This window comes from Eschscholzia californica, unplaced genomic scaffold, assembly GCF_041429995.1.
Source record: "Eschscholzia californica isolate CP2 unplaced genomic scaffold, dmEscCali1.0.p SCAF_2, whole genome shotgun sequence".
Lineage (NCBI taxonomy): Eukaryota > Viridiplantae > Streptophyta > Magnoliopsida > Ranunculales > Papaveraceae > Eschscholzia > Eschscholzia californica.
Genome location: NW_028238309.1, coordinates 51,053,014 through 51,067,530, shown reverse-complemented (window position 1 = coordinate 51,067,530; position 14,517 = coordinate 51,053,014). Strand labels below are relative to the sequence as shown.

General features: G+C 36.5%; 1 protein-coding gene across 1 annotated transcript; it reads right to left on the bottom strand.

The window, feature by feature from the left end:
- Positions 1–4: 4 nt before the first annotated feature.
- On the bottom strand, positions 5–10,665 carry LOC147558771 (uncharacterized). The gene is made up of 10 exons (XM_086659109.1): positions 9,574–10,665; positions 9,301–9,417; positions 6,345–7,821; positions 5,581–5,918; positions 1,348–1,482; positions 1,106–1,189; positions 828–935; positions 557–640; positions 253–387; positions 5–94 (listed from the first exon to the last, which is right to left on the bottom strand). The coding sequence occupies exons 1-10, from the start codon at positions 10,663–10,665 to the stop codon at positions 5–7; spliced, it is 3,660 nt and encodes a 1,219-aa protein (XP_086515235.1).
- Between the last annotated feature and the right edge of the window lie 3,852 nt (positions 10,666–14,517).

Below are 14,517 nucleotides of genomic sequence, written 5' to 3'. Positions count from 1 at the left end.
AACTTCAAACATGTAAATCACACATCTTAATCTTCTCCTCCATATTGGTTTGATACTTCACAATCTTAATCTGTAAATGGAATTGAATCTTAATCTGTAAATGGAATTGAATCTTCTGAATCAAGAACTTCAAACATCTAACAAAAGATTGAGTTGATGATCAATGAGAAGAATTTTACTCTATGGTACTCGAAAATTTCCTTCTCATACACATCACACATTATCTTTTCTTTGTCACTCTCCCATATATACCACAAGCATGTACTTCATCGTCATCATCTCTTCATCTCCACCATAGTGTTCTTCAATTGCTCGTTTCATATCAACTTCCCTTATCCATTCATCGTCGAATTTGAACCTAAAATTGACACATAACTTGTTAACAACCTTTATATAACAACATTGTAGAAAATTCAAATCAAGAACTACATAAAAAAAGAGCCTGCAAACCAATGCAAAATAGTCATACTAACAAAAGATTGGTTTGATACTCAAATCACACAAACCATATTGGTTTGATACTTCACAATCTTAATCTGAATCAAGAACTTCAAACATGTAAATCACACATCTTAATCTTCTCCTCCATATTGGTTTGATACTTCACAATCTTAATCTGTAAATGGAATTGAATCTTAATCTGTAAATGGAATTGAATCTTCTGAATCAAGAACTTCAAACATCTAACAAAAGATTGAGTTGATGATTAATGAGAAGAATTTTATTCTATGGTACTCGACAATTTCCTTCTCATACACATCACACATTATCTTTTCTTTGTCACTCCATCCCGTATATAACACAAGCATGTACTTCATCGTCATCACCTCTTCATCTCCACCATAGTGTTCTTCAATTGCTCGTTTCATATCAACTTCGCTTATCCATTCATCGTCGAATTTGAACCTAAAATTGACACATAACTTGTTAACAACCTTTATATAACAACATTGTAGAAAATTCAAATCAAGAACTCCATAAAAAAAAGAGCCTGCAAACCAATGCAAAATAGTCATACTAACAAAAGATTGGTTTGATACTCAAATCACACAAACCATATTGGTTTGATACTTCACAATCTTAATCTGAATCAAGAACTTCAAACATGTAAATCACACATCTTAATCTTCTCCTCCATATTGGTTTGATACTTCACAATCTTAATCTGTAAATGGAATTGAATCTTAACCTGTAAATGGAATTGAATCTTCTGAATCAAGAACTTCAAACATCTAAAAAAAGATTGAGTTGATGATCAATGAGAAGAATTTTACTCTATGGTACTCGACAATTTCCTTCTCATACACATCACACATTATCTTTTCTTTGTCACTCTCCCGTATATACCACAAGCATGTACTTCATCGTCATCACCTCTTCATCTCCACCATAGTGTTCTTCAATTGCTCGTTTCATATCAACTTCCCTTATCCATTCATCGTCGAATTTGAACCTAAAATTGACACATAACTTGTTAACAACCTTTATATAACAACATTGTAGAAAATTCAAATCTTTAACCAAATAGTGCCTACATTCTTGACTTTGTCTGTACTTAGGATAATGCTAAATCAAATCCGTAAACATTGGCTCTTCATTTGCCAACTATAAACTTTTCAGTATATATTTGACGAGCATTATAGTCCAACTCTTAAGCCCACAATTTCTTCAGTTAAATTTAATAATTAATACTTTTTATTCTTGTTTTTTTAAAAGAATTTCATTATAAAATTTTAGACACTATATTGTAAAAGAATTCTATGCGTGTGAGAGACGAAGTGTGGTGATCCTTATAAGAGTTAGACACTATTTTCTAGTGATGTGTCTAAAAGCTCTGAAGTCTTGAAGTGTCAAAAAAATAATATTATAGCAGTCTAGAAGGTTGGTCTGCCCAATTTTATAACACGTTATCGACACGATGAGTTGTAAAACAATTCCACATCCATAACTCCAGAGTGTTGTGGCCTTTATGAAGGGTGAAACATCATTGTTCTTGATATTTTCTAAGGTTGATATTTTAGGGAAATAAGAAAAATTTGTGTGGGAATAAAGTCTTTGGTGGAAATAAAGTTTGTTTGTTACTTCCAAACACTAACCGTTAATGTTTTTATAATCTTCTTCCTCCATCTTCCTTCTCACCACCATCAATTCCAGCGACCTCTTCCGTATTCGGGCAACTTCCACCATGAACACCGACAAACTCCACCACCAAACTACTCGTCTCCACTTTCCCTCTCTTTCATTTTCTCTTCTCTCTCTCCTTTTTCTCTTTTCCGGCGTCTTTCTCTCTTTCCTTTTCTAAATACGGATTTAGAAGAGAAAGAGAGAGATGCAGAGAGAGCCCCTTCGCCGGATTTAAAGAAAGATGCAGGGAGAGAGAGATAAAAGAGAAAGAGAAGAGAGAGAAAAGAGGAAAAAGTGGTCGGCGACATTCTTTCGGCTACTCAAAGGGTGTGTTTGGGGAACAATTTTTAAGTTTTCCACCTTTTTCCCGGAAATTTTCCCATCTTATTTTGCCAAAACACCCACCTATTCTATACGATGAGGTACTAGAATCCTTCATCATTCCTGTCCTGGTTCTGGACTGAACCCAAACAAAAACCAAAACAAAAAGTGGTTCTAGTTCTGCAGCAGCGCGAATTCCTTCTCCAGTTTGCCCCTCGACATTTTTCGTAACTTCCAAGTTCAAACTATTAGATTTTGGCTTTCATCCTTCTTCAAAATTCCCTTCAACCTTAGAACAGAAAAATCAACTCTTTATCTCTCAACTTCCTAATTCTCTCTCTATCTTTCATTTTTAGTGCCCTAATTTTTCATCTTTACTCGGCAGATCTTATTCGTCGCTTTTTTTTCAGCAACATGTGAGAATTATACTTTTCTCTAAAACTACATTTTCCTTACTTTTTAGTTGTTATTGATTATTACTGATCATGCACAAAACTTGAAAGATATGAGCTCAAAACTTTGGTTAACAATTATGTATGGTCGGTGCTATTTACAGAGCTATTAAGAGCTATTTACAGATCGGACAACTTGTAGATCCACTTTTTACTATTTACAAATCTTTTGGCTTTATGACAACTTATTAGTTATTTAGAATAAAACCCCTATTTTAGAGATAGGTCCTTCCCTCCATCTAAAACTCTTGATCTTTTCCCTCCAAAATTCTTACAGCAATTTTTTCAACTTTTATCATGATGTATTAGGTTTCATTGCTTCTTTAGGTAGTTTTTAAAGCAATCTTGTTATAGATTTATCTTGAATCATATATATTCATGGAAGTAGATTTCTCTTTAGTTCTTTAGGTAGTTTTCAAAGAAATCTTGTCGTAGAAGAAGATGACATTTTGTTGCCATATTTTTTATTGGTTCTTGCCGAAACATTTCGGTTTGAATTCGGTGGTTCCTGCCGAAAATCCATTTTTTTTGTTGCCATATTGTGTTTATAGTTTTTGTTGTTTTTCACCGAAAATTGTTTGATAAAAAAATGTATTTCCTGCCGAAAATCCATCTTTTTTTGTTGTCATATTATGTTTATAGTTTTTGTTGTTTTTCATGAAATTGTGCGATAAAAAATGTCTCCGAAAATGTTCATCGTTCTAAGCATGATTTGACCAAAAATTTGTGTTGTTCATAAAAGTGAGGAAAAAATGTTGACCTAAAAATCTAAGTTCTTTTTGGAATAATCACCAAGCTCTAAAGCTATGTCTTCACTCATAATGTGGTTATATGAGTCTAATGAAGAGTTGTAGTTGAGTTCTTCATTATCAAACTCTTCCATTAATGAAACTTCTTGACCACCAAGCTCCTCCATTAATGTACCTTCCTCATTGTTAATTTCTTCAATTGCTAATGTTTCTAGTAGGTAACTGTGAGTTGATTGTTCATAGTTATGGTGGTGATTGTTGGGGTAGTGGAAGGTGTTGGTGGTGGGGTTTAGGAACGAAGGAGATAAAATATCTTCTATTCTATAATCAATATATTTATTTTTTCAGTGTGATCTTTATCAAAATTTGATTTTAGTCCTTAGGTGCTCTGTAAATAGCAAAACCTTATTTACAGAAAAAGTGAAAAGATCAACTTTTGGACCCTCTCTGTAAATAGTTTTGACGTTATGTATTAGCTGAATATTGATTTTACTAACCTAAATTGTTTATCAAATGCCCAGATAAAATTATTTTCTTTAAGTGAATTTTGTTTCAACATATTTCCTTTTTCTGTTTTGCTAGCAATTTGAAGGTTAAGACCTAGAGGGAAGAACTGTATGGTAAATTTGAAGTGATTTTTTGTTTTTTAGTTTCATAAGAAGCAAAGAATCTTAGTAGCCAATTGAACCACCATTTTGATTGTAAACATTGAGATAGAGAATCCAAACATTTTTCATTGATATCTAGCAGTTTAGCTCTCTTTGAAATATAAGTAAATATTGATAGTAAATTATTATGAGACTACTAAGTAGTAAGCAATAATACTAATAGCTACTTGTTCTAAGCACTTGCACTACCACAGTTGAACCTTCGCTTAATAACTGCAAATTCTCCTATCCGAGAGTAAATTCTGCAAATTTTTTGCAGTTCATCTATGTTATATATCTGGTATTAATTTCAATATCTCCGATTTAAAAAAATGAGCAAACCAACCTATGTCGAATCCCTCTTTGGTTGCAGATTTGTGTTGAACAAGTGGTTTGGAGCAATAGTCTTCAGTGGGATATTGTTTGGAAGACTTGCATCATAGAAATGGAATAATCACTTGGACTACAATGTTCTCTCGCTTAATAGGTGGTGGCTTGGTGGTGCTATTCCGATAAATGATTTATGGATGCACAGGCAACCTCCTTCTAGTCTACTAGATATTATCTCAACCAATGCAGTTCGTGAACCACCAAGAACTCCACATTGCATCTTTCAATTCTTTTATCTTCTCTAAAATTTTCTTATTTTCAATTTTCAGCCCAATAGTTTATTCGAATCGCATATTCTTACTTCTCTCTATTATACAAATACACATGCTTTTTACATGCGACATGTGTTTGTGAGTCGATAAAATGAATGATTCTGATAATGCTTTCATATGGTTACATCTTTTATCATGCAAACAAAGACTTACTCTTGGTTCCAAGTTAAATTGTCTAAAAGTTGACGACTTCTTTTTTCAATCATAAATTTATTTACAAAAAAAATAAATTTATTTACAAGTATGAAGCTTATCACAAGAAAAATAAAACAAAAAGTACTGAGTTTTAGAATAAACAATTGTGCTAATCTACTTCTTATCATTAAAAATCACATGTAGCAAAGATCTTTCGTAAGAACACATTTTTGAATTTTAAGCCATCTTAGTCATCAATTTAATGTCTGATTAGCCTAAAGAACTTCTATTGAAAAGGTTGAACCTTCGACCTTGTGGTTAACAATCCAAAAGTACATTCAGTTGGTTAGAGCGTGTGGCAATGAATAATTGTATTGTAAGTGATGCTATTTTGCAAGCAACCATTATCCTCCATGTCGGTCATCAATTTTTTAGCCTCAAGCGACATCCCTTTCTTGCAAAGGCCATCTATCATTATGGTGTACGTTACCATGTTAGGCACTAATCCTTTACTCGAGATTTCGTGAAATAGCTTATTTGCATCCTCTAATCTTCCAGCCTTGAAGTACCCATCAATAAGGATATTATAGATATAAAGATCAGCTTCAAGACCACTTACCTCCATGAACTGAAGTAGTTCTATCGCCTCGTCAAGATGTGGGTTCTTGCATAGCCCATTCAACCATGAGCTATATGTAACTAGGTCAGGAGTCTGGCCACAAGATTGCATCTCTATAAACAACTCTTGTGCAGTTCTCAATCTTCCACTCTTGCCTAGTCCAGCAATTAGTGTAGTGTATGTAACTTCATTGGGTTCAACCCCTTCCTCTAGTGAAATTGTGAAGAGTATGAACTCTTACTGATATTGAGACTTAAGCTACTTAGCAAATGAGATTAAAACTATGAATGTAAAAGCTAAGAGACTATATGAGAGAACTTATTCTCTGTTGTTGTATATTTCATTAAGTCTAATGGGGTATTTATAGGTACATATTAGGGTTTAACAACCAAAGAGATATACATGAAGAATAGGATACATACAATCTTAACTAATTGCTAACTAATTGCTTAATTCAAATATAGATCTTATGAAGATCTTGGCGGGAAGAGTAGAGAGATGTGGGTCTCGGCTGTGCTTGGCTGCCTGGATTCGTGTGGGTCTCGGGTCTTCATGACCCGACGTGCATGGCCCTTGCATGGCCCTTAATACTCCCCCTCAAGTTGGAGCAGAAATCGAGATGATGCCCAACTTGCCAAGAGTAGTCCTGAAAGTGTCTGCACCAAGAGGTTTGGTGAAGATATCCGCAAGTTGGTTGGTAGTTGACACGAAACGGGGAGCGATAACCTTTGTCTTAATCTTTTCTCGAACAAAATGACAATCAATCTCGATGTGTTTCGTTCTTTCATGAAAAACAGGGTTGTCGGCAATGTGTAGCGCAGCTTGATTGTCACAGTAAACGGACATTGGAGAAGAATGATCGATTCCTAGATCACGAAGTAGATATTTTAACCATTGAAGTTCACATGTGAGGTTGGCTAAGGCGCGATATTCTGCTTCAGCAGAAGATTTGGCAATAGTGTGTTGTTTCTTTGATTTCCAAGAAAGAGGACTAGAGCCAAGCATGGTGAAGTAACCAGTTGTAGAGCGTCTGGTGGTGGGACAACCAGCCCAATCAGAATCACAGTATCCTGAAATATGAAGGGAGCTAGTGGCAGAGAGAAAAATGCCATGACCAATGGATCCTTTAAGATATCGAAGAATACGATGAGCAGCATCTAGATGGACGGAAGTGGGAGTCTGGAGAAACTGACTGAGATTGTTGACCGCAAAACTTATGTCAGGGCGAGTAACAGTAAGGTAGAGTAAGCGACCAATCAAACGACGATATACAGTTGGATCGGATAGTGGTGTTCCATCTGTCGGACTGAGTCGAAGTTTTTGTTCCATCGGAAATGGGGAAGGACGACATGCAGATAGGCCGGAATCTAGAATGATATCTAGGGCATACTTTCGTTGACATAAAAAAATACCTTTGGAGGAACGTGATACTTCAATACCAAGAAAGTATTGGAGACGTCCTAGATCTTTAAGGGAAAATGTTTGATCAAGGAATAGTTTGAGTTTGGATATTTCATTATCATTAGTTCCCGTAATGATAATGTCGTCTACATAGACGAGAACATAGAGGGAAGCAGAAGGAGAATGATATGTAAAAAGGGAGTAATCAGCTAGGGACTGTTTGAAACCCCTATTAAGAAGAACAGAAGAAAATTTAGAGAACCATTGGCGGGAGGCTTGTTTGAGACCATATAATGATTTTTGAAGCCGACAAACCTTAGGTTCCCCTTTTGTAGAAAAACCAGGAGGAAGTTTCATGTAAACTTCTTCGTCAAGGTCACCTTGAAGAAAAGCGTTGTTAACGTCCAACTGATGAAGAGACCATCCTTTGATGGCAGCAAGAGATAGAAGAACTCTGACTGTGACTAGCTTTGCAACGGGTGCGAAAGTATCATGAAAATCAAGGCCCTCGATCTGAGTGTATCCTTTTGCGACTAGGCGTGCTTTGTAACGTTCAATGGATCCATCAGATCGAAATTTCGTTTTGAACACCCATTTGCAACCAATGGGGTGTTTACCAGGTGGTAGATCAACAACCGTCCAAGTATTATTGGACTCCAGAGCTAGAATTTCTTTTGACATGGCATCACGCCAATGTGGAGACTTGACTGCCTGAGAGTACGAAGTTGGCTCGGACGTAGATAAAATAGAGTTTAAAAAAATGCGATGAGGTGGCGAAAAAGCATTGATGGAAAAATAATTAGTGAGGGGATAATGAACAGAGGGAGATGAAATATTTGTATTATTACATATGAAGTCTTTGAGGTGGGCTGGTGGTCGTGTAATACGTTGAGGTCGAGTTGGTGGTGTCACATTTTCCAGGTCCACTGAAGAGGGGGTGCCCACAGAAGTATTTGTGGAAGGAGTGCCGATAGGTCTCACGGGAGAACTTGGCAGGAGAGATGTAGAGCCCGCTGGAGAATTTGCTGGGCTAATGTGGGTGCCCTCAGAAAGACGGGATGACGTCTCGGCTGGGGTGCCTGCAGAGTAGTCAGGAGGTGGGTTAGATGGAGCGCCCTCAGAAAGATTAGGAGATGTCTCGGCTGGAGTGCTCCTAGAGGGGCCAGGAAGCAATTCGGTTGGTGTGGGGTGAAAATTAAAAGAACCGTTGTCCGGAATCGAGATAAATGGGCGACAAGGAGTCTCATGTGGAGCAATGGTGGATGAATTTGTAATGAACCGAGTCTCATGAAATAAAACGTCACGAGAGGTGATGATCTTTCGAGAGGAAATGTCATAAATTCGATAGCCTTTTTGATTGGTAGGGTAGCCGACAAAAATTCCAACGGAAGCTCGGGAATCAAGTTTAGTCTTGATATGTGATGGTGGTCGCCGAACATAACAAACGCAACCAAACACTCGTAAATTAGAAAGATCCGGTTGTGTTCCTAATAATTTTTGGTGAGGAGAAAGACCACGTAAAAGAGGTGTTGGTAGTTTATTAATTAAATAAACTGCTGTGAGTACACATTCTCCCCAAAAAGAAATGGGTAAATTTGCTTGGATTCGAAGGGAACGAGCCACTTCAAGTATATGCCGATGTTTCCTCTCAACAATGCCGTTTTGTTGAGGAGTGTACGGACAACTTGTTTGGTGAACGATTCCTTGAGATTGGAACCAAAGTTGTAGTTTTTGATTTAAAAATTCCGTTCCATTATCGGAACGAAAAGTTTGAATTTGTGGTACCGGAATAGTACCTTTTCCCGAGTTTATTTGAGAAATTTGTGTGCTAAATTGAGTGGTCACAAATTTGGAAAAATTTATTATAAACGTTTTGGTATCCGATTTGTTGGATAGAAGAAAGATCCATGTACAACGTGAGTAGTCGTCTACTAAGGTGAGAAAATAGCGACATCCTGAGTGAGATGGTATGGAAAAGGGTCCCCATAAGTCGGCGTGGATAAGTTGAAAAGGTTTAGATGTAATAGAAGAACTAGATGAAAATGGTAGTCTCGATTGTTTAGATAGAGGACACACATCGCACGGTGTTTTATTAATAGAAATAGATTTTAAACATGGAACAGTAGATGTAAAATATTTAAAACGAGAGATGGACGGATGGCCTAAGCGCCAATGCCATAAATTAAATACATCTTTATTTGACCTAAGACTAGAAGAAACGGAAAAACAAATGCTCGGGTCCGTGCGATAGAAGTAGAGGCCATCGTGGAGATCACCAAGTCCAATCGTCTTGTTCGTGATGGGGTCCTGAAAGACACAAGAATGAGAGCTAAAAGTTACTAAACAAGCGAGAGATTTAGTAATGACAGAAATTGATATTAAATTAATCCTAAAATCAGGAATGTGTAATACATCATGAAGAGAGAAGTGAGTATTAAAAAATACGAAACCAATATGTCGAACCTGAATACGAGATCCATCGGGTAACTTAACAAAATAATTTGGTGGAGCAACAATATATGTAGAAAAACGAGAGAGGGAGCAGCATATGTGTTTTGCCGCTCCCGAATCAATGATCCATGGTGGTGAGTTCGAACGTGTACCTGTTAATTGAGACGAGGGATCCATAGTATTTGCTATTGGGATGGAGGTGCCTGCAGAATTTATTTCCTGTTGGTCCAGGAGGCTCATGAGACCCTGGTATTGCTGTTGGGTCAGCGATGTGGCTGCTGGAAGCACCCCCACGTCTTCTGTGGGTGCCGATAGAGAAGCCGCAAGGGGAGCAGTTCGTGGACGTGAACGGGCTTGAGAACCATGATTCGGTGGGTATCCATGTAGCTGATAACAAGTAGCCTTCACGTGACCAAGAACTTTACAATATTCGCAATACGGGCGCTGCCTCTTTGGTCGTGGACGGTCAGCCAGATCTGACCGAGAGTGATCTGGTCGATGATGGTCCGACCGAGAGTGGTCAGATTGTCGGACAGCTAGAGCGGCAGCCTCGGTTCCAACATTTGTGGTAGCCATGATACTTTGTTGCACCTCTTCTTGTTTAACAAGAGAGTGAATTCGTAAAATCGAGGGAAACGGATCCATTAAAAGGATTTGACTTCGGATTGCCGAGAAGCGATCATGGAGACCTTGAAGGAACTCCATAGCACGCTCTTGGTTTGTACGATCAAGAAGCAATTTTCCGTGTCCACAAATGCAAGGATCAACGGCCATGAGCGACTGAAGCTCGTCTTGGAGGGACTTGAGATTGGTAAAATAAGAAGACACATCTAATCCTTCCTGTTTGAGAGTTGATATCGCTCGTTTCAGTTGATAGACTTTAGGGGCATTTGTTTGGAAGTACCTATCGTGAAGGTTACGCCAAATGTCAGCCGCATTGTCATCATATAAAATTGAAGGACGGATATCGGGTGCAACCGAGTTAAGGATCCAACTGCCAACGAGGTCATTGCACCTCTCCCATGAATGAAGGTCAGCTGGGTTTGTTGGTTTCGAAATGGAACCATCAACAAACCCGAGTTTGTTCTTGGCTCGAAGGGCCATTTTCATGGCTCTCGACCAAGAGGAGTAGTTGTCCCCTGACAAAAGTGGGGTGATGAGGACGGTCGTTGGTGAGTCCGAATGATGGACATCGAACAATGGAGAGTTGAGTGGTGGAGAAGATGGAGTGTATTCGGATGAAGCTTCAATTGGTTCGGCCATTGAGAAAAACCGAGAGAATGCTAACCAAAGAAAAAGGAAACCGAGAGGAATACTTAATCGAAGAAAAAAAAAATTGAAAAAACAAAGAACTAAATGATAAACAAGGCTCTTATACCATGTGAAGAGTATGAACTCTTACTGATATTGAGACTTAAGCTACTTAGCAAATGAGATTAAAACTATGAATGTAAAAGCTAAGAGACTATATGAGAGAACTTGTTCTCTGTTGTTGTATATTTCATTAAGTCTAATGGGGTATTTATAGGTACATATTAGGGTTTAACAACCAAAGAGATATACATGAAGAATAGGATACATACAATCTTAACTAATTGCTAACTAATTGCTTAATTCAAATATAGATCTTATGAAGATCTTGGCGGGAAGAGTAGAGAGATGTGGGTCTCGGCTGTGCTTGGCTGCCTGGATTCGTGTGGGTCTCGGGTCTTCATGACCCGACGTGCATGGCCCTTAATAGAAATCATTTACTTATTTTGTTTTGACAAACCTTTTTTTAAATAGTAATTTCTTAACCGACCTTGAGTTATATCAAAATGGTTGGTAAAGTAACAACAAGATAGATTAATTTTCTCCTGGAACCAACTTGTATTGGTGATTATTACAATCCGAAAGTACATGATATGTTCACTAAGTGAGGACTATCGCGCATCCCAGTCGGCCAGTTGAAAGCACCTCACAATTTCTAGAAAATTGTTGCGAGGAGGAAAATTGTTAAGAGCGTCCTCTATTAAAAGAGGCACTCTCACTTTCTTATTTGACTCAAAATCGATGGACTCAACTCGATTTTGGTTCCAGACTCGAGTCCTCCATCTCCTTCTTCTACTGACCTGGAGTAGGAAAAACCTGTCATGCAAATTCTTTTCCCCTGTCACCATGAAAAATAGAAGCCATTGAAGAAAGTGGTGAAGTCTTTACAAATGATATATCGAAGTTAATCTTAATGAAAAGGAGTAAGTGTCTATTATAGTTGTGATGTTCTTCCATGTTTTCCTTCAAGTATAAGTGTTTTCTAGTGAAGGTTCATGTATTCTGAGAGGATTGTGGAATATATCTAATAAGATGCTACCCTAAATTCTCTAGTGGGAGATATGTCATTTTGGCTTGTCAAAAATCATTGTTTAACTGTACAAGAGTTTAGGACCCCTGGAATATTTAGAGTCAATGTGTTTGACTTAGAGAGTGTTCTTATTTGTCCCCGATTCACCTATGTGTTCGGTTTGCTATTTGGGGACGAAATCTTGATGTATATCTTGTTAGATGAGTTCTTTTTCGCCACCAAAAATCTCTTTGCAAGGAGAAGGTGGTGTTTTTGGTGCTTCAAGGAAGATCGAAGATAGTCATTTGATACAGTAGGCAGCAACCACAGATGATTTGATCAATTCACTTTTGTCATCCTGAGTGAGAAGATATTTACACCCAGAAAGAGATGTTATTTGTTTATGTGTCTAGCCTTTAAAGTTCTAGACTTAAATCTACAATTTCTTCTATGAGTGTTAAAACTAAAGAAAATATGTCATTTTTCGAAAAGTTAAGCAATTGACCTGATACTGATCCAAACTGTTTCGAAAGCCCTATTACGTAATGAACATAGGCCAAGTCTAACTTCAAGAACACGAGGCGTTCATCAACGAAAAACAAATGAGAAATAATAGGTGATGAAGAAGATAGTTTGGAACTTTGGAATAAAGTATCGTATTGAGCTTTCATAAGCGTTTTGTTGACGTGTAACTCAAAAGTAATTGAGTATGAGAGTACCAAACTCATACTGCCAGTCGCAAGAAGTCTGAAAAGTGGTTACGGGTAGTCCAATCTGTTGAGATTCTTTCCTGTATCGAAATATTCCATATAATATATTTCCTATATTGAGAATTAGAATATAGTAAATATTACAAACTAGTAAAGATATTAGCAACTAGTAAATTAGAAACTACTAGTATTTAAGCCTGTCAATGGATATCCAAATATTCGACATCCGATCCGCATTCATATTCGAATTTTGAAAAGATATTCGAAATCTCGGATATCGGATACAGATACAATAATATTCGATCCGATAAATATCTGTATCCGATAAGTAATATAAAAAATACTAAAAATTTAAATTTATTCATAATAATTAATATATAAAATGTATGGTTGAGATTTATTATTTAGATCTAATGGTTAAAAATTTAAAATTTGTTAAAGTTTCGGATATTGGATATTATCCGATATCTATTAATATTATCAGATTTGAATTCGGATATTGATTTATAATATCCGTCGGATAATTATCAGATATCAGATAGCTTATCGAATTCGGATGCAGATATCACTATATCTGATCCAATAAGCTACCGTTTACAGGCCTAGTAGTATTCCAACTCCATAAATAGAGTCTTGTATTCTTTTGAAAATTATCATGGAATAAAATAATACCTTTGATCACTTTAAACTTGGTATCAAATCAAAGGACATAAAATTATTTTCTGAAATATCTGTCGATTGAAGGAGAAAAAACCTTTATCTTAGCTCCAAAGAAGGAAAAAAAAAACCTTCATTTGTTGTTATTTTAAAGAGAGAGAATTTATTTTGGTATTAAAAAAAAGGCAAAAAGGTCAAAACATAACTTTAATTGTTATTGTGTGATCTATATATATATTGTCTCACAATTTACAAGGCTTTAAGTTGGTGGAACACTTCTTCTCCGAGATCCAGTTTTTAAATTTTATGATATAAATTTTTTTCTTATAATTAATATAGTGGAAATGATGGATCAGATAATTCAAACGATTTTTCAGTCAGGAGAATCCTTTAATTCAGTGCTTATATTGAATGAAAAAAAATTATGATATGTGGTCTCAAATCATGGAGATGCACGTTGCTGAAAAAGAAAAAAATTTCATTTATACGAGGTAATTCATTACCACCTGCTGAAGATGATGTTAAATATGAGAAGTGCCACGCAGAAAAACAAAAAGTCAAGAGATGGTTGTTGATGTCAATGACTCCAGAAATTATGAAGCGATATGTACGTTTACCTACAACTTGGTGATATTTGGAAAGTTTTATCGAAAGGTTTTTATGATGGATCCGATGGTTTGCATGTCTTCTCTCTGAATCAGAGGGTGTTTCCCGCCAAACAGAATGGGAAAATACTCTCGGTTTATTATGGTGAGTTGGTTGAGATCTTTAGTGAATTAGATCATCATTCACCGCGATAAAGTAATCATGGATCACAAAAACGAAAATGTTAAATGTTTTTCCCTTTATACCTTTATTTTGAAAATTACTTTAACTTTTCCCTTCATCTAATAACGTGTTAGTAGTAGACGACTGACCACCAATCTATTGCAAACTTTTCATAGTCTTTTATTATTGTTTTTCATCTCTTCTCTTTCACCAACACCACCACTGGTAGACCACCATCAACATATCTCTCTCTACCTCTCTCTTATTCTTCTTCTTCTTTCATTATCCCCTCTCCTTTGGTGGAATAATGAAATGAGAGCAAAACAAGAAAGAAAGAAAAATGAATAAATAAAGAGAAAAACTTGTTTTCTATTTGAGAGGAAAAATAACGGGAGAAATAAGAGGAATAATATGGTGTAAGGAAAGATGAGAGAGATGATGGCGGTGAATGAGAAGAGAGGAAAATAAAGATTTTTTTTTTCCTTTTTTCTGATTACAGGT

Coding starts and splice junctions, on each gene's coding strand:
- LOC147558771 (XM_086659109.1), bottom strand. CDS start 10,665: ATGGCCCTTCGAGCCAAGAACAAACTCGGGTTTGTTGATGGTTCCATT. Junction 9,418..9,573: donor CCGATGGATCTCGTATTCAG/GTTCGACATATT, acceptor TGTGTCTTTCAG/GACCCCATCACGAACAAGAC. Junction 936..1,105: donor TTAAGATGTGTGATTTACAT/GTTTGAAGTTCT, acceptor TGTTATATAAAG/GTTGTTAACAAGTTATGTGT.